The sequence below is a fragment of the Dromaius novaehollandiae genome, chromosome 5, assembly GCF_036370855.1.
Source record: "Dromaius novaehollandiae isolate bDroNov1 chromosome 5, bDroNov1.hap1, whole genome shotgun sequence".
NCBI lineage: Eukaryota > Metazoa > Chordata > Aves > Casuariiformes > Dromaiidae > Dromaius > Dromaius novaehollandiae.
The window spans coordinates 57,313,115-57,338,556 of record NC_088102.1 but is presented as its reverse complement, the minus strand read 5'-3'; the positions used below and the strand labels follow the sequence as shown (position 1 = coordinate 57,338,556).

At 35.8% G+C, this 25,442-nt stretch overlaps 2 protein-coding genes across 15 annotated transcripts in view; one reads left to right on the top strand and one right to left on the bottom strand.

Annotated features, from left to right (window-relative positions):
- Positions 1 to 4,430, top strand: part of IMMP1L (inner mitochondrial membrane peptidase subunit 1) — a 39,184-nt gene extending 34,754 nt beyond the window's left edge. For 6 of the 9 annotated variants that reach the window (XM_026121839.2, XM_064512896.1, XM_064512893.1 and 3 more), the window contains one exon: positions 4,272 to 4,430. In XM_026121839.2, coding sequence (XP_025977624.2) covers positions 4,272 to 4,340 — 69 coding nt within the window. In that variant the 3' untranslated portion in view covers positions 4,341 to 4,430. Of the gene's footprint in view, positions 1 to 2,988; positions 3,151 to 4,271 lie in introns of all 9 variants that reach the window. The other 3 variants (XR_010389467.1, XR_010389465.1, XR_010389466.1) reach the window with 2 other exon arrangements.
- The window catches only part of DNAJC24 (DnaJ heat shock protein family (Hsp40) member C24), a 42,231-nt gene continuing 19,064 nt past the window's right edge, over positions 2,276 to 25,442 (bottom strand). For all 6 annotated transcript variants that reach the window (XM_026121877.2, XM_026121868.2, XM_026121890.2 and 3 more), the window contains 3 exons: positions 16,906 to 17,044; positions 6,849 to 6,917; positions 2,276 to 5,725 (listed from right to left, as the gene is read on the bottom strand). In XM_026121877.2, coding sequence (XP_025977662.1) covers positions 5,601 to 5,725; positions 6,849 to 6,917; positions 16,906 to 17,044 — 333 coding nt within the window. In that variant the 3' untranslated portion in view covers positions 2,276 to 5,600. The remainder of the gene's footprint in view (positions 5,726 to 6,848; positions 6,918 to 16,905; positions 17,045 to 25,442) is intronic.

The window sequence follows — 25,442 nt, the reverse complement described above, 5'->3', positions numbered from 1 at the left end:
AAACTGAATTGCATAAAACTCCACAATTCCTTCTCCTTCAGTTTCTTTTAACCATCCTGTATCTTTATTTCTCACTAAATTATACTTTCATATTCATATCTGCACTATTTAGTCATTTACCAAAAAGACAATTTCATCTCCATAAAAAGTTTAATATAAGAAATAAGGGGGGTTAATACTGTAGGCTTATGCACTAGCTTTTAGAAAGCTAGATTAAAATGCTGCCATTCAGAACAATGAAGAGGGTTTTGAAAACTCTTCTCCATACATTTCAACACAACAGCAAAAATAAATTTAGCATAGTTATGTTATATGTACAGAAAAGATTAAGTATGCAAAACTGCTAAAGTGGAAAGATCTAATGTTCATTTTTTATGAACACAACTTAGGACTTTTCAAAAAACCTTGCAACTACTGACCATGATCACTAATTGCTAACTAAACCTGAAATAACATGCCCCCCACCCCCCCAGCTTTGTTTGACCTCTGTTCTTTATGGATTATTAAAACATTTGCTTTGAGTTCTTCCCTAGTGTGTATTGAGTGCTCCCTGTTCCTTCTTTGTATTGTTTGCCTTACCATGTATATCAGAGCAAAAAGATGCTGATTCTAAATTGGTCTATTTTTGTGACCTAATTTTTAACTTGGATTATTAACTGCTAAAATACAAATGATACCAGATTCTTATTAAAAGGGCTGTCAGTATATTAGTATTAATCAGCCAACTGAAAAAAATCTCTATTGATGTGCCCATAAAGGAAAAACTGGTATTTACTACTTTGATTTAGAAATTATTTGGTAACAGTCCTTAATAACCTATGCATGTGCACAGCCATAATTATTCACAGAATCTCTCACAGAAATAAACTTGTGTCCAGCTTGTACCCCAATAAAAAAGATGTCTGAGAGACATTAGTGAACTGACTGACAGGACTGAACTCTAAAGCACACAGCAAACTCTGTAAAATTACCTATTGAAGAAATACTTTAGGACTCCAGAATATTGTCTGTTTTAAAACATAATAAGCTATCCATTGATACTCATCAAAATAATTATTTTTTAAACAAATTTTATAGCAGTTGTTTTATGATGATGCATATGACAATGATTATTAACATTTTAATAAGATTTAAGTATATGGTCCCTAACAAAAGCAAAAAATATTTTATTCTTCAAAAGCACTTATAGTTTGGGTTATTTATGGTAATTCACATCAGAATACATTGATCTTGCTATTGTATGTTCCTACATTACAGTGAAAGGCAGCAGAATACCCATGTGGTGGTAGCTAATTAGTAGACCATTGGCCATAACCTTATACATGCTTTTCAGTGCGGTTTCTTCTGCTAGAGGTTTGGCCTTTTTTCAGTGAAAAACGTCTTACTGCCTTGAGAATAGGAGCTTACTTGATTTCATCTTACAGTGGCTTTTGAAGAAACAGATGCAATAATGCCTTTGAATGTTAAATTACCTTTTTAGCAAAGGATGCAAAAAACCTCTGCTAGCAAGAATGTTGCCACTCTAAATGGGAAGTAATTGTTTTCAACAGAAGAGCGAGCTTATACCAAGTTTGTTTAGGCAACCTATTCTTGGCAAAACAGAAATGTTCTCTCTGCAGCTTATCGATGAAGTTCAGAACTAAGACTCTCAGGCAATGTTGGCCTACCACTTTTTTTTTTTTTTTAACCAACAGAGTAGTAGTGACAACTTGATTATTTTTGCCCCTTTTTCTCCCTGCCAGCAGATCAACTGCCACTCTGAGAAACAAATTTATTCTGTAAAAAGGCCACTGAAATCAAAATAGCCACAGATGCATTAAAATGCTCCTATTAAGGGGAGTCCCACTTTGACAGTACTCATGCTTCATGCTGTCCTAGATAAGATGTCCAATATATTCTCTGGACATAGGCTTCAAGTCAAAAATAAAGCTGCAGAGTATCTTCAAAAGAACTAGTTAGCCCCTTTTATCCCCCATCCATCAGATCAAATCTACATAGGCAAGATGAAGAGGGCAAGGGGAAACAGCCACTAATTGGACTAGCTAGTTTGAACCAACAAGTCAGACTCAACTTCTGTCATAACTTTAAAAGACTTGGGAATTATTATACACAGTGGCATGTCTTTGTTTCACATAGAATGCTTGGTCAGTCTCCTTTCCAACCGTAAGTACTATTTCTTGGATTCTTTCATGTATGCAGATTAGACAAAACATCATTTTTATTTTAAATATACCACTAAGATTACTCTGATGCATTTGAAACCAAATAGTCAAAACAGCATTTAGAACAAATTTTATTATTTTTACTGAAATAAAATCACATTGCAATATGTGTGTTTCAAGCTGCCTCAAGTGAGACTTGTTCAGTAGTGAATGGCCTAAGAAACTCTTCCAGGCTACTTGCATCAGCCTGTAACGTGGGCCATTCCTATTCTCCTTTTTCACTCATGGCTGCCTCTGAGACCAAAGAAAAGACTTGACACCCAGCCTGAAGCCAGCATCTGCCCTCACTAGAGTTCTGCAACTTTACTTCTAGCCAAGATCATGGATATCCTTCTGTTATTGTTCCATGTGCCTATGTACTTCTGTGGAACTTCAGATAGCTCAGTGGCTAATAAAGATAGACCAGACTCTTATCTCTGTGCATTTCTGTACATCAGCAGGTATCCTTCCTGCTCTCCGCTAACTGCACATGTGCCAAGAAAGATATGTATTTTAAAAGATATTTACACAACGGAGCTTTGCGCCTTTCTCAGATCTGCAGAACTTGAGGTTCTGGGAATAACTCACCCTTCCAGCTTCCCCCAGGGCCAGGTACAATCCCCTGATGGCAACTTACCACAGTGCTGCAAGGGGCCTGAGGGGGGAGGCAAGTCTAGGGAGCTTGTAGCAATGCATTGTCCCAGTCTAGCATGACTTGATGCTAAGTCTTGCTACTGTGTCTCCCATCCTTAAGAACTGCCTCAGCCTGTCATTGCCTTCACTACAGGGGATAAATCATGGAGACTGAAATACTAAATCCTGGCACTGTGCTTCCTCTTTCAAGCTGAGGAAATTGCTTTTGCACTCCACACAGAACACGGCAAAGGCTCCTACTATGCTGCAGCTGTTCCATGAACTCTGTGGAAGAGGAACTTGCTGTTGCTGCAAGGTGGCTCTGTTTACCTCCTTAAGGCCAAATTCTAAGGGGGTTGGGGGGGGGGGCAAAAAGATATACGTTCTAACAAATGCTTTGGGAACAAACCTTTCTCTGTCTAGCTCTCTTCATCTTGAGCAGGGGCTCTGAGATTTTCATGGAATTAGAGCCACAGAATGGGATTTATTCTTCAAAATCATCTCTTTCCCTTCTTCCTGCTGAGCCCCCCCCCATGCTATCTTTGAGAGAACTTGTAATGAAAAGATGTAAGCAGCCAAGGGAGACAAAGAACAAAGTGTAAAAGACTGTCCTTGACCTCCCGTTGCTTAACATCCAAGACATACGTACATTTTATTAGTGAGTGTTCAGAAGAAAGTACTCTTGGGAGTCATCAGCAGTATGAATAGCTATGTAATATAGTCAGCTGCTGCAGAAAAGATTCTTTCTTAGCAGTGAATATATTTCTCTGATGCTTGTGCCTGTACATGGTCATGACTTGTGTTCCTTCCTTTCCACAATCTCCCCTTCTCAGAGGTGCCCCTTGGTTGAGAGCACCTGAAGATAGCTGATGTTCTATCTGTTTATACCTATTTGCATGGTCTGAGCTTGCTTATAAGCCTCCAGATTTTTCTTTTTCTTTTTTTTTTTTGTCTGAGTGTTTGCAATTCAAATGCCCATTGTGCAAAAACACCCCTCACATTCACTGGTAGTTGATGTTCATGGTAGTCTTTCCTCTCCCACCTGTATCAAAATATACACTTTGCCTTCTAAGTTCTTATAAGGTTCACAAGCCAGAAAATCTAGAATTAAAAAGATACTTTCTAGCAATGTATTTATTTCCAAGACTGAAAAAAAAAATTAATTTGGGAAGTTCTCCATAGCGAGGCAGGCTGTATGTAAATTGGTTCTCTCCAGCCAGCATGGAGACGACAGTTCCTCCTAGTATATATTATATATTATATCCTCAGTAAAGAAAATACACAGGTCAGAAAAGTTTCTCTCTCTTTCCTATTACTGTCAACTAAAGGGTTAAGAAATGATACAGTTTATGGAAAGTATATAATCATAAGAAATAATAATACTGAACTTTGAGTTGTGATAAAATCTCTTATTTGTTGCTGCATTTTATTTTACAGATATGGCCTCTGAATGACTTTGGATTTCTACGTACAAGCCCTAATGGCCATAGATTTCTTGATGATTAAAATAATTAGTGACTATTGTCAGCTTTCATACTACTTTCTACTAAATCAATGGAACTATTTTTGCTTAGAATAAATACAAGTATTACCTGACAGAGATCATCCTTCTTTTTTTTCCCCTGAGATTACATCTAATTTAAAAGTTGAAATGATACACTGCTGTCATCATCACCATCAAAAATGGTATGTCTTTTATTCTGTTTCCTCTGGCTATTCACATTAAGTGCTTGCATTTATTAGAAAGTTTTGATTCCTACTACAAGATAAGGTTAACACTGACTGTTAACAAGGGATGAAGGAGGTGCAATGCAGAGTCACACTGCTGCACATCTAGAGCCACACACAGACAATGCCTACATTAGTAAAAGGCACAGAAGAAGTTACTGAAAAGAGTGACAGTCAGGCTCAGGATCCAATATCTACTTATTTATATGTATTTTGTAGTTTTTTTCCCCTTAGACTAGCTCTAGTTTGGCCCTGTGGACTGCGCACCCATTAGGGATGAGGGTGCATCTTCCTGCTTCCTTGATCTAAGGAATCAAGATTGCATTTGTTCAGGTGATGGAGGTATAGTCAGGATATCCAATTCAAAAGCATGCTCCTGATGCAAGCTAAAAGGTTAATGCAGCTGCACTGCTACAGTCTGGTACGTAGGAATATACACACTCTTCAGTATGGAGAGAGCCAGCCTCCTAGCTCTGCAGTTCTCTGCCACCTCTTTCCAAGACTGAAATCCTTGTGAGGAATCAATGTAGAAAAAGTTATATATTTAGTATAGAAATCAAAATGTTCCTGTTTTACATTTATGTGCCTTACTCTTCCTTATCTTCAAAGCATTCTCACATGTACAATTTCTGATTAAATTTTGTTAACTGAGCTGTTAAAAGGATTTAACTTAGGAGGTAGTGCCCAAGTTGTAGCTGATATAGACTGAAACTGAAAATAGTATTCTGTTCTTACCTGGGAAAGAAATGTCATTTACAGCAGAAGATACATTCCAGTTGTACAGAACTTAGTGTTCACTCCTAGAGGGTTTTTTTTAATAAATAGCTCTTTAATAAAGGAAGAAAAAACAAGCTTCATTTCTGCAGAACTATGTTAGCAGTTACGCATATTTCCTTTTTAAGCCTGACTGAACTTGTTCTTGCAGTGCCCTCCTTTTCTTTAACATATTTCTTAGCAGATGCTGTCCCCTGTTTGTCCAGTGTTTCTGTGCAATGTTTTTTAAAAGTTTTTAGCTGTTAATGTGCTTGATTGAAATGATCACTGAAGGATCTCTATAACAAGCGAACATGTGTCACAACAAACCAAAGACACCTCTTTGGTTTCAGTCTTGGAGACAGTGTAATTTCCACCACATCGGCACAACAGAGTATAACATTGTTCACCTGCCACAAAAGAAAACAAAAAAAACCTTTAGTGCTTGAAAGAAAAACAAGAAATTATTTTAGAGTATTCTTCACAAAGCTGCTGTTAATAACAAAACATAATTTGCATGTATGATCTCTCATTGTTGGATTGCGAATATCAGTACTTCGGCTATCATTTGTTGCTCAAGATATAACTCACTTTTGAAGCGTGTTTTAGTGACTGAGAGGTTCTTAGGCCAAGCAACTAGGGTCAGTGTAGTCTTTCTTTAAAAGAGCAAATACTAAGAAGGTACACATCAGTGAACCACCCATATGTTAAAAGGACTAAGCCACTGAATATTTCTGAATGAGAATTGATTCTGATGAAGTACCAAGAACTTTAAAGAGATCAGGAAAGCAATTAAGAAGAAAATAAGGGGGTTAATCATACAGATGTCAGATCACAGATGGTTCTAAAATAGGCTACCACAGGGAAGAAGCATATAACAGAAGAAAGGAAAGAAGTTAGGTTCTCACCACCCAGCTTGGGGCGGCGGGGGCGGGGGGAAGAAAAAGAAAGATAGAAATCAGAAACAGCCATCCAGCAAGCAAGTCAAATGATAAAAGCTAGAATGAAATACAGGGAAAAAGTAAAACACTGTTAGAGGGGAAAATATGTATGAGAACACATCCTACACGTCATAGAAGGCACAAGAAGATACATGAGAGATTTGGAGAGAATCCAGAAATCTAAAAAATCAATTATGGTACAAGAAGATAGCTAGGTGAAAAAATGGGTCCTGCAAGCTCTCAATATCCAAGCAGAAAAAAAGGAGGTGAAGAGTGAATGCACAATAAAAGCACAGAAAGTTAAGTGCCAATTCCAACTGCACAGTGCTAGAGAAAGACTTCAGTAGACTTTCAAAAGATAAGATTGACAGGAACTAACAGAGAAATGGAAAAACAACAGGCAGTAACAGACAGCAGAATAGCTAACTAAGAGGAAAATATTTTTAAAAAGTGAAGGAGAGGGAACTAATTTGAAAGAGAAAGTTAAAAATAAACAAAAACACAACACAAAGGTATAAAATACAGGGGAAAAACAGAAAACATTTCTAATGACAATGAAAGGCACTGAGAACAAGAAGTGAGGCACTCATACCTTCATTCCAGGCCATATCCTCAAGATAAATTTGTGCATGCAGTGGCCATTCTTTTGTCAGATTATCTTCTACAAAGAAAACAGTGACAAATGTTCAACTCAGATAACATACAGGTCCTTATTTCTTCTCTGTAAATTAATGGTTTTATATACCCAGCAGTTCAATTTTGTCTCTGCTGGAGAGTCATACCATTAAAAATGCAGTTCTCTAAAACTGTAGCTTCTGTATCTCTGCATACACCTGGCAATGTCTTTCTGTACCCAGGGGTAAATGCTGAAGATGTATTACTGTAAGAAAGACATCACTGATATCCATTCTTTTGCTGATCCCCAAAATTGACAGTGAAATTGGGGGCAAACTTTTGTTTTGAAATAAAATATCTTTAAAAAGCCTAGCTGTAGCTATACATCTATAAGCTGAAATTGTGAGCCTCTGCTTACTTGAACTTCTGAAAAGAGAAGCCAGATAAGACCCCCTGTATAAACATCAAATACGTTAGAGTTGCCTGTGAGAAGAAACACTAGGATTCCTACACTGACAAAAAATACTTGAAAAACAGTTTTAGAGTAGGAAAGAGTCTCTCAACATAGCTTGAAATCTGTTGCCATATAATCTCCTATGTTCTTTCAACATGAACTGAATTACAGTATGAAATTAAATGTAAAGAGTGCAATACAATTCAAAGCATCATTTTGAAAAAGTAGATATCCTGGGCTTTTGTAATTTATCAGCATTCTCACATTTGATGCACACAGTTCGCACAAAGTTAAACTGACAGTGTAAGACCTTGCTCAACAAAATTGCAAATGAAGCAATAAAAGGTAACATCCAAAAAAGAATATAGAAACCTTATAATTTATTATACAAAACCTTCCAGCTGCTGCCTGACATGTGGAAGCTCCAGCTTCACAGACACTGTAATTCCTTATTGTAAAGAACCAAAAATGCCTGAAAGCTCATCTTTAACGCATACACAGAAATGTCTTATATGTGGCAAGACTCAGTAGCTTAATCCTTATTTCAGGTTTAAGCCAGGTTGTTATCAAGAAAGTAGATGTTCCTTCATCCGGATCAGTGAGTTTTCAGTGAGTATTCTAGTTTAGTTACATCAAGCTTTCTACAAAAGGTACTGTTGTGTATGGCTTTCTGTGAAAGGTAAGATGACGGTGAAGGAAGTTCTTATTCTAGAACTGCTTATTAAGCACGTGGTGAAAAAGTCAGAGGTCCTGAGTACTTTAAATAATTTAAAATTTTAACTCCCAAGAAATTGTTCTAATCACTAGATCGTACAGTATTCTGAATGGGTTCCCAGACTCTCCCATGTAAACTCTTCACTCCGGACAGCAGAAAGAAGGGTGCTTCACAGCTGTCTCCTCTAGCTACGATCTGAGAGGTTGGATGCTCTATACAATGTTATTCCAGGTGAGAAAATTCTCCCCTTTCCATGGAAGTTCTTGCACTGTGGAAAGTAATTCCCTGGAACAAAACGGACACAGGACAGGGATCACAATTCTGTAGACTAATGATTATGGTCCAGTTCCTGCTCCTAAACTGAATCTAGATTTTGTTAAGTGGTCATTTACTGTAAAATAAAATAATCCAAGGAGGAGAGATATTTTGTTGACGACTTCACTTAGAGATATGATACTAACTAATATGCAGGAGTCTAAGGTACTTAGGAATATAGTATAGATCAAATTCTAGTCATTTATCATTTGAAATTCAACATTTTGTAAAGCTTTTAGAAACAAAATATTGTGTAATTTTCTGTAACTGAATGGCAGCAACATTCTAATTTAGGAGATTCTGATAACGTGAAGCCCTGTCAGGTCTGTGATTCTGAGCAGACTGTAGTTATTGGAATACATTTTCCCTCATGTTTCTGTAAGATAGAGTTATTTATAAGCATTCCAGTAAAACCCCAGAAAAACAGCATGTTTCCAACCTTTATTCTGATCAGATAATGGGCTGTTTTCTCCTTTATCACCAAACATCATCATCTGATTGCAACCACCTCACTCTTCAGAACTTGCTAACACATTGTAAAAAATGCAAGTGATTCAGATAGATACAGAGCAATATTTTATTAGTTGATTTAACAAATGAACTATAAAAAACAAGCTGTTCACAAATAAGATTCCTAACTTACAACAAAGTAATGTAAATTGTTACAAATAACTTTAAGGCTACTGTGAAAGTATAACCCTAGCAATAGCTATAGTGAGTCATCTAAATTAATTTTTAAATCTAACCTGTTTTTTTAGTTGCTTTACTTTCATGGATCTATCAGCTTTAAGAGCATGTTATAATAGATAAGAGTATTACTGTAATGTACCAGTAATGAAATGAACCACTGAACATTTTAATTGTCCTTATACATCAGTGAAAAAAAAAAATCTAGTTTTTACCTGCATTTTATATGTTTTTTAAAATTGGAAATTTATAGCCAAATTTAAAAGTCATTCAGACCAGAAATATTATGTGCTAAACTTTATTTTGTAACTAAATTACTATTCTAATTTTAACTGAAATGTATATTATAGATCCTTGGGAATGAGCATCACCTAAGTTATTTTTAATGAAGAAGATTAAAAGAAATCAGACACATTGGAAATAATGAGAGGATCAATACAGTCCTATTTTACGTTTTGCTGAACACCTATTCTGTAGTAAAAAGGTCAGGATTAAAAGAAAATTAGCCCACTCACACCTGATACTTATTGCTGTCAAAGAAAGGAGGGGGGATAGCAAGACAGTAATGATGAAAGAAAACTGGAAGACATACCTATCAATCAATCATTCTAATTGTTGTTCCTGCTCTCAATTACATAAACAGAGCTATGAGCAGTGTTTTAGTTTTAGTTATACAAAGTGACAACATCACTTTTCTCCTCACCAGAGACACTCATCTCACCAGAACACTGGTTAACTGCATGAAATGTCCAAAATAAATGGTTAGATCATCTTAACTCATGCCAAATATACTCTCATGTTACCTGAAATTAGTCTGGTTTAATACCACTTACAGCCTTTTAGCCACAAAACATTATAACAGGAACAGTGAATGGCCTGAAAGCACCCACAAAACTGTCGGAGGCCTTTCCTCCAGCAGACCTTATGTGAAGTAAAGATTCCTCCTCCTCTTTTTTGAGAAGAAAAAAGCAGAGATCGAATTGCTGATGTCTGCCTTCAGGTTCTTTTCTCCACTGCCATGGGAGAAAACAGTACTAAGACTGTGAGAATAGTATGAAAAACACAAGCTCTTCCTATTTTGCTGAGTTGAACAATAGGAAGAAAAAATTGCAAAGGAAAATGGTTGTAGGAATAGCAGTTGTTTCTTGGCTTCATTTACAGGTAGCACAAAATTGAGTTAAAAAGAAATCAGGCTGTCCTATTTCAAATACATGATGCAGGATTTCAATCAGAACAAATTTTGCAGGGTTGGAGGTGGAGGTCTGGGTCAAGTCTTGCTAGTAGAAGAGAATAATTTCTTCTAGAAGAGTTTCTTCTAGAAGAGAATAATCTCTTCTTGCTAGTAGAAGAGAATACATTCTGTTCCTGAATAAGTCTCCAAGCGTAACACATAATCCAGTACCCACATTGTCAGTCACAATTTTGCATGCTGCAATTATATGCTTGTCTTCATTGAGCAGGAGAAACTCATTTTCCAGAGCTGAACAAAGCTAGTTTACTTTCTAGCTTTCCTATTCAATACACTATCCAATCTAAAATGCCTTAAAGACAGCACAAGTAGATTTGGCCAATTATTTAAACATAAGAGGCTGAGCCTCATGAGTTTGGGGAACTTGCAAGCAAGACGACAAACCTAACAGTTTTCACAATGTGTGTTAGTTTCTCTACTATTTCTTGTGTTCTTCCTTATTATTTCATCTACATCATTATTATCATGCATCTTACAGCCATGTATGGTTAACGATTGCCTGAAGTAAACTAGTGTCTGATTTTTATTCCCTTGAAGGAGGAAAAGGTTGTTTAAGACTGGTATTGTTACCAGTGCTGCATTGTTCGGTGTGCTTACTTCAATATGACGTGAGCTCAATCTGTACAACTCTGTGCAGAGCTGTACTTTCTGAAACACATTCCTGAACAGATACAGAAAACCATGAAGACCCGATTACCTATCATAAATTGAAAAAACAAAATTAAATTCACAAAAAGTATAGCCTGCCTGGCCTTGCAATCTGTTGGATTTGTCTGACAACAAGAGGTGAAAGGATTCTGCAGCTCCATTGTCTCAACTGCAGGATCTAAGAAAACACTGGCAGGCTCATCAGAGAGGTTTATGAGCCTGCAATTCAAAGAGATTAAAAGGAAAAAAATCTACTGAGATTCTTTCAGGCTACAGAACAACATTAAATAACTATTAGCAGCTTGGTTCAGTAAAGCTTTACTAGAGCTCTTGCTGGGTCATTCAGAAATTGTAAAAGAGGAAAGGTATTTAAGTTTCACTTGAGGATACAATAAATATTTCTTGGGCTATTTAGGGCTGAGTTTTAAGGGGGGGGGTGCAAGCAGTTAACACAAATTTAACCCTTTTAACAATTTATGATAATAGTAAAAATAGTCATAATACTTAAAAGATTTTTCTAGCTCTTTATCTTATTCTTTGAAGGATTGGATTTTTCTTTAAACACAAGTCATTTAAAAAAAAAGTTCAAGATACACATTGCCAAACCGAATACAGTTCATAGTATCTACTCAGTCCCAAAATGATGAGACAAAATCAGTTATCACAGTACTCAAAATCTGAATATTTTCAGAAGTTTCATTCTCCCAATAGGCTACTTATTTTTGAAACAATTACTTAAGTTTCTTGAATTTCTTAAATAATTTAAAATAACCATGCTTGCTTTTATTTAAAATTATAAAGAAGTTGTGTGTTAAAGAGTTTCCTTAATGAAAAAGTATATATCTGTTGAAAGAGAATACTGCTTCACTTGTAGTCAATACAGACTACAGTTAAACTCACAGAGTTGTGGTAGGAGCTTGTGTTCCTACATTTGCTGAGGGTCTGTAACTGTAAAATACTTGCTTAGAGACAAACATACAGTTCTGTCACTTCAGAGCATGACCTGGCACACTGAAAAGCCTAATTTAATGGCCATGTTTAAAGCTTTATTTTAGAAGTATTTGTAAAGAATAAATTCTCTTAACAAGGAACTAAAGTATGCTGCTTTCAACTTTTTTCTTATAATATGGTAGTCAAGGTGTTCAACTGTCATTTCTGCTAGCTACTAAAAGCATTGTTGTAGGCTTTTATCTTGCTTCTCCAGCTTATTCTCGTAGTGGATTTATAATGCTATTCTTCTGGCGTCCTATCTACCATATTACTTAAAATATCTTTATGTCTAATATAGCATCATCACTTCATAGCTGTAGTAGTAGGGAATATTGGATAAAAGGGAAAGTGACCATCTTCAAAGCACTCTTTTCAGTTTACTGTATTAGAAGAGGAAAGGGAAGGAGCAAGGGGGAAAAAGGAGCTACGTTTTATTTAGCTCTGTTTTTCAGTTTCCTAATTTGTGACTACACCTATATAAACTTGGAGTAGAAACACTGCTCAACTGCTGAGAGTGAAGACACATCCTTAGAAGATTTTCAAGTTTTAAAAATAACAACATTGTCAGTGAAAGATGAATTAACAGCCAGACATTCTAAACTCAGCTATTTTAGGCTAAGGAGAGCGCTTATTGCTCTGTTCAACAACCTAATGGGAGGTACAGAAAAGACGGAACCAGATCCTTCTCCGAGGTGCATGGTGACAGGATGAGAGACAGATGATGCAAGTTGAAACACTGGAAATTCCAATTAGATACCAAGAATTACAGGTCTTAAGAAACAACACAAGAACAAAAGGGAAAATAATGCTGAAGAATGTATTCATGTATGAAAATTGCATCTTTAATACTTTTCTAAAAATAAGACTAAAAAATTGAAAATCGACAGGAGGTATGTGCTCAAGTAGCAAAATGCCCATTAATGATTACATCCTCAGCCCTACAAATGCTTGTACTTTATGGACTCCTGTGTCCATCATCACATACAAAAACACATTTTCCTGGAGAGAACCTCACTGGAGCCATAGATGATGGGGAATCTATTCTTAAGTTTTGGTGCCCCCCCCCATAAATTTATACAAAGCAACTAATTTTAGTTTCCACCTGTTATTAGTTTTGAATTGCTTGCTATACTTAGTTTCAGAAATTAAACACTGAAAGTCACTGATTTATTGATTTAATATTCTTACCTTTCTATTAATTATTCCATCTTTAATTAGCCAAACATAAAATGAAGTGGCAAAATTCATCATCTTAGTTCTGTGATCGTTTAGATACACAGTTCCTTTGTATTTGAGTGCACAAAATTCCATACAAGTCGCAGGGCTTCTATTCAAAGGGACCTTGGTGGGATATAGAAATGGGTGAAAGGGATGTCATGAAGTTCAATATAGATACATGCAAAGTCCTGCTTTTCACATAGAATAACCCCATGCATCATTACAGGCTGGGGGACGACTGACTGGAGAGTAGCTTTGCAGAAAAGGACCTGGGGTCCTGGTGGACAGCAGGTTGAACATGAGTCAGCAGTGTAACGTTGTGGCAAAGGCCAACCACATCCTAGGCTGTATTGTCAAGAGTGTAGCCAGCAGGTCAAAGGAAGTGATTTTTTTTCCCCTCTACTCAGCACTTACAAGAGTATCTGGGGTACTGTGTCCAATTTTGGGCTCCCCAGTTACAAGACATTGACAGCCGGGAGGGAGTCCAGTGGACTATCAACATGGTTAGGGCCGGGGCACATGACATACAGGGAGAGGCTGAGAGAACTGGGCTTGCTAAGGGGGCATCTTGTTCACAGCTACCTAATGGGAGCGTGTGGAGAAGACTTCTCAGAGGCACACAGTGGAGGGATGAGAGGCAAAAGGCACAAGTTGCCAGAAGGGAAATTCTGACTTGATATAAGGAAAACATTTTTAACCTGAGGTTGTTCAAACATTGGAACAGGCTGCCCAGAGCAGTTGTGGAATCTCCATCTTTGGAGATATTTAAGATTAGAGTGGACAAGGCATCTAACTGGACCTGCTCTGAGTAGGAGATTGGAATAGATGACCTGTGGAGGCCCCTTCCAACCTATATGATTCTCTGATTCTATGAAAAATTGTTTATTCTTTCAAGTGCAACAAAATCAAACTTTTAGGCCTCAGATAACTTCTGATACGAAAACTATAAACCCGATTTTCTCCAAGCTAAACTCACTGAAAAACATTTGGTAATTATTACTGTCAGACTGTTGATTTTAACTGCATATTCATCTTTTCTAAATGGGATACTGAATGAACAATGGAAAATCCTCAAGATGAAAATCTGTTGAAGAAAAAGGTCCTGTTATAACAGGTAAATTGTGATATGGCTTTTTTCCCATCCCCCAGATTTTTCACAGAGACTGGAAGCAAAAGATAAAGGGGTATTCTTATGTCATTACCAATATGACAAAACAAGGAGTTAGAAAATATATCCACAAAACATACAAAAAAGGCAGTTCTTGTAAGGTTTCCAGACCAGGAAGGTTTGGATAAGTATCTGAGCCAAACCTCTAAACAGTTTGTCTGCTGCTCTTTAGTACTGTGTCCTGAAGGCACAGAAGATTACTAGGAGATTTTCAGAGAAAACTATTTAAGATATGAGAGCACATTCACTTGTTATTCACAATGATTCAAAAAAAAAAAATAATAAAAAAAAAAAGCCATGGAGTGCAACAGAATTGCAGAACTCCTCTGACACTAATTTCTGAGCCAAGGAACTAAGGATTAGTTAATACAATAGTTAATACAATAAGATACACACAAATAAACAGTCTGTGCAATGGGAAAAAGACTACAGTTCAAAGGACATTTTCCCGACTGTCTGCCGCAACATGTGCACACTGGCATCGTTCAGATTCTGTTTCCTAGGCTTTAAAAATCTTACTAACTTGCTATATTTTCTCTCTCCACTGTTTCCCTTAGCCTCTGTCTTAGTTCCTTTGTTTCTGTGAGCATTTACAGCAGTGTCTATGAGTTTGTCTAGAATCATGATTTCAGAACTAACTTAACAGGCAGTCAGACAACTAGAGTTTACTTTATTTCACCATCATTCTGCTGCTAGTGAACATGATGCAAAGAATCCAGCAACACTGCACACGTGTTACATGTTTTGCTTAGTTTGAAACACTGGGTCCTCTGTGAATACTGCCTTCTATATGAACATATATCCCATTTTCAAAATACACAGTTGAATGTCAAAGCAGCATTCAAATGCACGATTTGTTTTCTTTTTTTTTTTTTACTAAGTATTTTTAAAGTCTTCAGACGGCTTTTTAGGAAAAATCATCTGGATGCAAAAGAATCTCAATAAATATAGATAATCTTTAAAATATCATAGCATAAATTCTGCTGAAACTAGTTTATAGTAAGATCCTTTAATACCACGGGAAAACAAAGTAGGTTATTAATTCTTGATGCAGTTTTCTGGACCTCATTGGATAAAGTTGACCCAAGAAAATTAACACTTCACATTCAGTATTTAAGCTTTAGGTAAATTTCACTACATCCGTGGATGACTTATAACTGAATGAAAATATTTCTTTTTTCCTGCATATGTGCAGTTCATGAAAATGGATGACATAGCTGATACTTAAAAAGCTAAGAGTACAACAAAATGAGAGGGTAGCAGAAATTCCTGTTCTGGCATTAAATCAACTTTTTAAAATAAGCTTGAGATGGTAACTCATAATGATAATTATCATCATGAGATGACAATCAATACTGTTTACATTAGAGAGAAGAAATTAGCACCAAATCCAATTTTTTCAATTTTTTAAATATTTGCTCAATAATTCTCTTTTCCACCCTCTTTTCCAAACCCTACACAAAGTCTGAAATACAAGATTATTTAACTAGAGGATTCATACTGGGTGTATACAATTATATATCCTCCTTTTCATCCTGCAGTGATGCATATCTGCTAGAATGACTAAGCCTTTGTCTCTCAAAGTTCTGGTATCCACAGCGGCAGGGGAGTTAAAAATCAGCACAAGAGAGAAAGGTCTGATGGTGTGCCAATGTACAATGGAAGAGAATTCAATAACAAGCTGCAGAGACAGTGGGCTTTTATCAGACACATTCAAAAGTGGTGGTGGCTACACATCAATGCTGGACCTGAGTGTGTTACTGCAGAGTGCGACTGAGTGTTTTCCCCACAGGCGATACACTATTATTGACTCCCCCCATTAACATGTAGGGTGGATATACATTTATTGAAGGTTCTAATGGAAGGCTGAGGGACTCCTATCCCGAGGCCAGAGCGGAAAGACAGCCTATCACTTCATGTAATGGTAGCCCATGTGTGACAGACCTGACCTACATTTCCCCCCTTTCTTTCTCACAACAGCCTGTCACTGTTTTAAGAAGCTATTTTCTGAGAGGTATAAAAAGAAAGGCATGCTAGAGCTGCCTAGTTAATGTGTTATATTGGAATATTATTTTATAAACCTCCTTTAAAAATGCGAGTTTAGATTACGGATGAATTATGAAAGCTACCCTAACACACAGACACAAAAAGAATCAGCCTTAATGATTCTGAAGTGCTTATAAAGCCATATGCATTGAACACGAGATACAAACTGCACGATATCTATATCTAAAATATTGCAACAAAATACAGTACAGGACTTAAATTTAAGAAATTAAGAACACTTAATGAAGCTGCTTTAATAAAGTAAAAAGGGCTAAGCTCTGTAATTAGCCTAACTTTCATATTCATTAAAATTATTAGGAATACCACCACCTAATGTTTTGTTGGAAGTAATTCAATGTTTTCACTAAGTAATGTATGTGTAGCAAAAGCTATAAATAATGTATCCACATTTGAAAGTAGGACAGGAGCAGAAGAAACATTTGGTTCAGCAATAAAGAGCATTTTAAAACCCCATCTAACTACTACGCCCAGCCCCTGCTTTAAAGAGCCGCTGCCACTACAGCACTCCTTGGCAGGAACCTACCACGCTGCTGCAGGTCATACTCTTTTTTTGTCTCTTCGTTGCCTAGAATTTTCCACGCTTGATCAATTTCGATGAACCTCTGCACGCGTTCCTCCACTTCTCCTGCTGACACATCTGCGCTCTGCTTGTCTGGGTGATACTGCCAATCAAAAAAAAGATTGTAAAAAGTTGAGGGGAGTGGAAGTGAGGAGGGTGGAAGAGGAGCAATCAATAATGCATTTGATATTCAGTTAAAAGGATGGAGAAAAGGAGAAGGTCTGAACTGAGGTGCCAAAGAAAGGGAGACGACAATGCTGGGCGCAGGAGATTACTGCCAATTTAATTAGACCACTGAAAGAGCAACAAATCCACCAGTGGCACAAATGTCACCATGTGCACTGACGGCATTTTCTGGATAATTTGCTGATGGAATCATTGGTCTTATGGACGATTTACCTAGAGAGAATGACTAACACAAACAGAAATAGGTACATGCAGAGAACTGTGACATGGGAACAAGAGGGGACGCTGTAGGTGCTAGCGGCTCTCTTTTAATAGTACACGTAGCCGATTTAAACAAGACCACTGATGTTAAGTGTATTACAGATAAACTGAACATATTACATATACCTGTTTTATTTTATTCATTTACACAGTAAATAGAATATACATGATCAAATATAGTTTATTATAAATGTAGTTCTATTTTTGAAAATATGCCTCAACATCTTTAATTTCTTCCAGTTCAGTGAATCAATAGCCCTTCCAAATATTTAAAGTCATGGATCACTGGCTACAGAATTGTGTCATTTTAGTTAAGAAATGGTTATTCAAGGACATGCCTGCAAGAACGCCTACATTATATAGGCAAAAATAATTAAAATGGAAACACATTTTCCTTACCATTTCTACTACTGGTCCTGAACACCGTATTCTGGCTTCTGGTTCTAATGTCTACTGAAAAGTAATTTTCAAAACCCCATCTTCCTATGAGTTTAATTCACATCCAAAAAAATTTTGGGGGGGGGTATTTTAAATGTCCAGCACAAGTGATGAAGCAAAGGAAAACAACATTTAAGATGAGAAAGCCGTGACAGCATAGGACCTATCAGCTGTTCATTGACTGCATTATAAATCAAGATATCCCATAGTCTGGGGATTTAACTCTTGCCTTTTTATACCGGCACTAGTTTGGACACTGAATTCTACAGTGGATTTTAAGACTTAGAATGCCTGTTCCACAAGTGTGTGAGCAGATTTCTGACTAACTGAATCCCTTTGTTTTAGTTCATAATTCGTTTTAGAAACAAAAGAATACCAGTATGGTGAGTGCTTTAAAAACCTCCAGATTTGAGAATACCACTTTTACTGGAGTCTCTGCTCACTGACACATGTAACTATCATTGGCACCGATGGGTATTATCTGGATAAAGCCCCCTTACAACAACAAGAGAATGGACCTACAAGCAGAACATTCATCTTTGACCTCAAATTTTTTCACATCCATTTCTCCACGTACAACCTAATGTGCCTGCAACCTGCAAGCTCAAGTACCAAGGGTGTGTGTACAAATGTGTATTTTTGCTCCATCATATGAGTAAGCCCACTTGAAGTTATCTCTGCATTCAAGACCGAGGACTAGCATGCAGCTTGCCGAAAACATGGCTGGAGCACAGCTGCGATCTGAGAAGGTGTATCTTGCAGATATCCCTTTTTGATCTCCCCAACTAAAGATGACAAAATTCTCAGGCATTGACAAGTCAACAACTTTTGGTCATAGCCTTTAGCCATTGTTTTCTATATACCTAATAAAGGTATAATTACTCTAATAATTTTCTTATTTGGTAGACACTAAATTCATGCCATGCTCTGTCAGCATGCACCATGTAATACTGAAACTATTTAAATTATTTGTTTTTAGACTGTTTTTTCCAAAACCATGGATTTTCCAATTTTATTCCCATTTTAACAGCATTTTTAAACATTGGTGGCTGATTGTAGACCATAACTGTGAAAGGTCATTCTTTTAATCAATGTTCAATAAGCATACCAGTCAAAAATAGTCAGATCACATTAAAGACTTACATGCTTTCCTTTTAGCCATACTATTTCTTTTAACAACTACATCTGATGTGTGCATCCAGAAGCTACACCTCAAAGGAATAATGTAAAAAAAATGATACTTTATTATTGAAAAAATATTTCACATATTAAAAATTTGATCCACCCCAGGTATTTTAGGGTCAATGATAACACCCTAAAGAAAGAGCTATATGACTGCTGTATATATCACTGATTTTGGATGATACTAGAAATATTCTCCAATAAGTTTACATCCAAAAGGATTTTTGAAATTGCTACATAGGCTTATTCAAAGAATATACAGACATACTGCTACTGAAACTTTATTGTCTATGTTTGAATAGCACTGCTACAAAACCGTTGCTCATGTCATTGTATGTTTCAATTGGCTGCAAGACCAATTGTCAGATCACAGTTTTTTACAGGATACACAAAAGTCATTAATGAGTGATTGCCAAAGACAGCACTAAGAATACAGCTTCTCTCTTGCTAGGAATATTGAAGGGGGAGGGGGGGAATCAAACAACTGTTTTTTTCCTTTTCTCCACTTTTTTCCTTTGCTACACCAAAATTGTGACTAACTGAAAAATAATTTTGGACTGCATTGGATGTAATTATTGAAGATGAGTAAGCCACAAATGTCATAAAAACAGTCTGAAACAACAATAATGAATGCAGAAAAGGATATTTTGTTCATTCCTTAAATAACATTAAGATTTGTTATTATTTAGGTCTATCCTTTACCTTTTAATTTCTTTCCTATAGAATAATTTAATATTTGTGGTATATATTGTTTTTATTATTAGTTACATGAAGTTGTAGTCATTTGAATATACAACTACCTTATAGAGGGATCTACTACTAAAACAAACAAACAATTTTTGTCTCTTTGCTCTATGAAAGCATTCTCTCTTTTTCTATTGGGCCTATTACCGTCTGATGCTTTTAGTAGTCCTTTCATCTACACTAAGAAAAATCCTCAAACATCTTCTCTTTTACTCTGATCCATTCATTTTTTTTCCCCCCAGCAACACCTTTTCAGCCCAATTTGTTAGGTACCTGTTCTCGCTGACTCCCTTTTCTTACTCTCCAGCTTGCTGATCAAAATACAAGTGGTTTTTTTTTTTTTTTTTTTTTTTTTTTTTTTGTAAAATCGATTCTTGATTCAACTACCCATACACTTCTCTCTCTTCTCCTCGAAGACCACAAATGAGGTGTCTGGGATTCCTCTTTTCCAGTTGTTTTAGACCCTGTTTCAGCCAGCACACATGCCAACCGCAGTGAACACCTTGCCAAAGTTTCAACTAACCTACTAATATCTGAAGTTTATATTCTGTCTTCAGACACTTCAGATACTGCCAACCATATTCCTTCTCTTGATATCTTCACCCATTCTTGGTTTTCATATGCTTCCTTCTGATCCTTCCACCTCTCTAGTATGTTCTTCAGAGGAACCAGCCAGGGCTTTTTGTTTTGAAGGAGGTAAATATGAAAAAGGTTTTTGATCTCCTCCTCTTTTCCTATTCAGCCTTATATCTGGGTTAATCTCAGCTGCAAATGTGTACAAGCGCTGTAATGAAAACTGACGTCTGTTCTCTATTCAGCCTGTCTCCCTATACCCTAAATTACTAGCTTGTGTTTCCTTCTGTGCATCCAGTTGTAAGTTGTTACTCAAACTGTTAGAGCTTCCCAGTGTCTCCTGCAATCTCATTTCTCAATAACTGTGCAAATTATCTTCCAAAGTGTCATTCATACCTGTTACCTGGGCACTATTTTCAGCTGTATTACTGCACTTAGGCTATATTTAAATCTTTCTGGCTCTTTATGCATAATGTTTTTAAGCTGCAGTACTTCCTTCTATACAACTAAGCTTTTTAACTGAGCTCTTGCATATCATGTCTTGACAAATGCAATGTTTCTATTCATATTCATTCAGGAAGCTACAGCAAAAATTAATTTTTATATATATATATATATATTTTAATACATGTTTTAATTTTGTTGATTTTCAAGCCTTTCAGTTGTTATTCTCTTTCCGAATTTGTATCAACACTTTTTTGGACAGCTCAGTCAGCAAATCAACATCTTACATGTCATGTGAGTATACAGAAATGCAGTACGTAGTACTGTAGAGCTTTGCAGGCAGCATATTTACACAACGTTACATTTTTAATACCTTTCATTCATATAGTTTAAATAGTACAAACATCAATTTTCACAAAATCCTTTTCAAGTAATAAAGCTGTATCTCTGTTTTACAGATGGATGAAGATGGTAGATATTACGTATCAAATATATATAACTTTAGTTGAACAGTGTATTTGAAGACCAGACTAGCTTTGTTCACTGGTTAGCACAACTTCTGTTTGCTTTGCAACTATTTCAGTGATGCGTAAAGAAATATTTCAAGTGTCAGTTTTCTTTTTGAACACAGTAGTAAACTTCACTAACATGCTACAATTTAATAGGACTTTACAAAAACAAAGATGTTTATCTGAGTATGACAGAAGGAGGAGAGAAAGGAGAAAGTAAGATGTTATGCCCAATCTAGTTTTCCTTTTAATGCCTGTAATAGTTCATAGAAATTTGCTAGCGTCTTTTCATTGCTGAAGGCAATGAAATTTGTATTGCTTTACAGTATGTGCTGCTTTGTAGTTACTGTCAGTGTTAAAAAGTGGTTAAAAAAAAGTAGTAGTTAAAAAGTTAAAAGTGGGAATATATTAGTTTATTTGTTATCTATAAAAATATACCTCATACATATACACAATATTGCTCACTCCCTGACATTTATCACAATTGTCACATCATCATAGTTTTTCTTAAGGATGCTAGCTCTTGGTGTAAGGGTTAAAATTTCTGAGTTTTCAAAATCTGTGAAAAATTTTGAAGAAACATGAACCTCAAAATCCAAAGTTCAAATTAAAAACCCAGTTTAAACAATAAAACTAGGAGACTAAGTCATATTTTTAATGCTGCACAGAAATGGACAAGCAGACTAATACAAATTTAGATTCATACATTTTTAAGTTACAGTATCATTTCTTATTTTATCTTTCTAAAACATCTGCTTGACGGTATTTAACCCAAGTTAGTTTGTCTTATTTTTGAAATACTTTGGACTGTACATTTCAGCTGTTTGGGTGCAGTAGTGAACAGTACACCAACTGACAAACATGCTGTTCAGACCATAGCTGTATAAATATCTAAATGTTTGGAAAACATTCATGAAACATTTAAAGAATTTAGGGAAATTAATTGTATTTCATTATGTTAATTTATTGCATTTAATAGCTATTACAAAATAAAAAACAAGGAAAAAAGCAAGGAAGCTTCTTCTGTCCCAAATAGCATAAAGGCATTAATGTTGCTGGAGTTCACCAAATAATAAATTTGTAGATCCACTCTGAAAATTATTTAGGGTCCACCATATATCGATAGGAGCTCATAAACTCTTTACTTGTCTTTACTTCTCACCGATTCTTGCATTGTGTTATTACCCAACATTTTCAAAACAACAGCTGCAAACTTTTGCCTTTAAGTCACAATCATCCTCGAAAAGTTCAAGAGTTAAACAACCCTCAAATAATACTTTGTGACCTCTCAGTGTGCTTTCTCTCTAGAAAATACTGATATTTTTGTTTATACTGCATTCAAGATATATGGTTTTCAACCATGTTGTTTATATAAAGGATTTAGAAAATACTACTGGACATCCAACTGCTACCTTCTTAATTTCTGCCTACTTTCTATTCTGTGAAGTTTGGTCCCTTCTGCACTTCATGAATTGCAAAATTAAATCCTGGACTACATGGAAGTCAAAGACCATTTGGTCAACCACTGTAATGATATTATGCCTCAATAACCATACCAACAGACCTTAAGAACCCTCATTCCAAAAGATGAGTTAACTGTCCTATATATCTAGTTGAGCAAATCGAGCAACACAGATGACACAGTAAGATCCCTATCCTCCTAACACTCATACAAGTTGCTTAACTTTATGCAATAAATGCAATAGGGTTAATTGATTTTAATCAAATTTAAATTAGCAAGCAAAAAACCTCTAGTAAAATCAATTTAATGTACACAGTTATAACTGGTGCTAATGAATTTATTCTTCAAAAGAAATTAATACCACCCAGTGAGAATCAACTTAATAAGGAGAGGTAAGCATACAGATGTTGGTTTTGCACTAAATTTGGAATCACTCGCTAAACTGTGGAATAAATGATAACTAAACAACTTTATATAATTAAACTTTCACTCAATAACTACTTTTCCACATGACAAATTGAAAGGACTGATATTTAGAAAAGAAGGTAAAAAATACCATTCATTCCCATTTATAGTTACTTAATACATTACTGCAATTTATTTTGCCTTGTGTATAAAGGGTATTCATCCTAAAAAAGATTAAAATGCACTACACCCCAATTCAATATGTCAAAACAAGCGGCTTTAAATACTACTGCTTCTGCTCGTCTAATTTAAATGATGAAAAAAAGCTCTGATCTACTAAAATATTAAGCTGATACCTGTAAAAAACGAAAATTACACTGTTTAAGTGATCCTATTTAAAAATTAATTTTTCTATTCTTTCAGACTGGGGCAAATGAAGTAAATCCACTTTAAATGATTCCAGGGCTGAAATAAGGAGTACTCCCCACTTATTTGCTGCCCTACTTCTCAGTATTTCAAGCAAAGCTGTCAAACATTTGGAAAACCTTCTACAGAGAATGAAAAGTAATATTAAAATAATGAACCAAGCACGGCTGCATTAAATCTTAACCTTCTCCCCCAAGACAATAATTTCAGAGAAGTTTCAGACTTTTCAATTTTTATTATCCATTTTTAATTTTTTTTTGCAAGGGAAACTATTATTAAGATTCTAAAATTCAAAAGCAAAAACAAACATAGAACAATAATGAAATCATTACAGCTAAAAAATTATAAAGTTATCAGACTATTCTGGATTAATACAATGCGCCAAGGTGACCACCAAACTACCAACAGTTATAGAATAGTAAACCTCTAAGCTAAATTATCAAATAAAATGAGATTTTAACTCTGAAATTATCTATAATTTCACTATGGAATCACTTTGACAAATTAAATCTGCAAGTCTAGATGCAAATCTTGGAGTCTTGCTTTATTTCAGTAGGGGATATCTTTATAAGCTAAAGATACACTGTAAGGTCCTGAGTAAATCATGTCCTAAGATTTCAACAGTATTACTTACATGCATTCAAATACTCCTGCACTTTTGCAGGGTCTACATTTAATGACTAAATCGAAGCTGTAAATAAGAGTCAACCTTGTATCTCTTAGCATCCTTCTCCCATTTCTCCATATTAGACATACACTAATGGCTAGGATGAATTTATAGCCTGACAGTATTTGCTTAATATAATGCAGACAGAGTAGGATTTCCAGAAGAGTATGAACTACCCATCTACTTTTTCTATCACCGTTAAAAGAACAGAACTAAGATGAAAGTAGACAAGAAGCCATAACGTTCATTATCTACACTACAATACCCCCTGAAATTTGTAGAACGACCTGAATTTATATTAAAAAACAAGCAGTGATGAAAGATACTATGTAATGGTCAGGGAGGAGAAACTCAGCTCAAACTTTACAGATAAGGCAGTGTTTCATGATCTGATGAAGATACCATTTTTGATGAATGACAGAATTGAATCAACAGTGCAAACAGAAGAGGTGGAAATCAGGAAACATGTATTTAAAGGGCTAGCTGGACTACCATTGCAAAGATGGATGTCATCACGGATAAGGATGTGATACTACGACATAACAGCAGTACACATCAATGAGACGCATTTCTGCTGATAGAGGAGTTGGATGAGTGACAGCAAGTGGACACGAAAAGAGTCAGATCACATGCTGTTCACAAGAGGAAAAGAATGAGAGGGAGGGAAAGGATGGAAGCAGTCAGAATGAGAGAGAAACCTAAGCCATGATCTTCCCATAATATGACCAAATCCATGGCTAGAAATCCAATAAAATGAGATTGTGCCTGCTGACTGGAATTGCACAGGTTAATACCAAGCCCTTTTAAAATCCCATTATCAGTATTTGAGGGTTCTACCAGATTTATTCTTGTATCAAAAGCTCAATATAGAGCCAATATATTCCAATTTCAGAGTCAGAATTCTGCCTCAAGGACATATATGACATTTTATTTGATTAATAAGTCATACCTATTATTTACTCTACATTACAATAGAAATAATAATAAATTTTTTTTAAAGACAAGATGGGCATAACTGCAAACATTAGACACAAAGAGTCTTGGTATATACAAAGATTAGCAACAAATAAAAGTGCTGTGCTAAATGACAAATCATTACTAGTATATGCCCTGCAATATAATAAAGTCTAAGTCTTTTGACAATAAGGACAAAATGCAGGAGATAACATAAAAATATCAAAATTGCAAACTATATTTGAAAAGA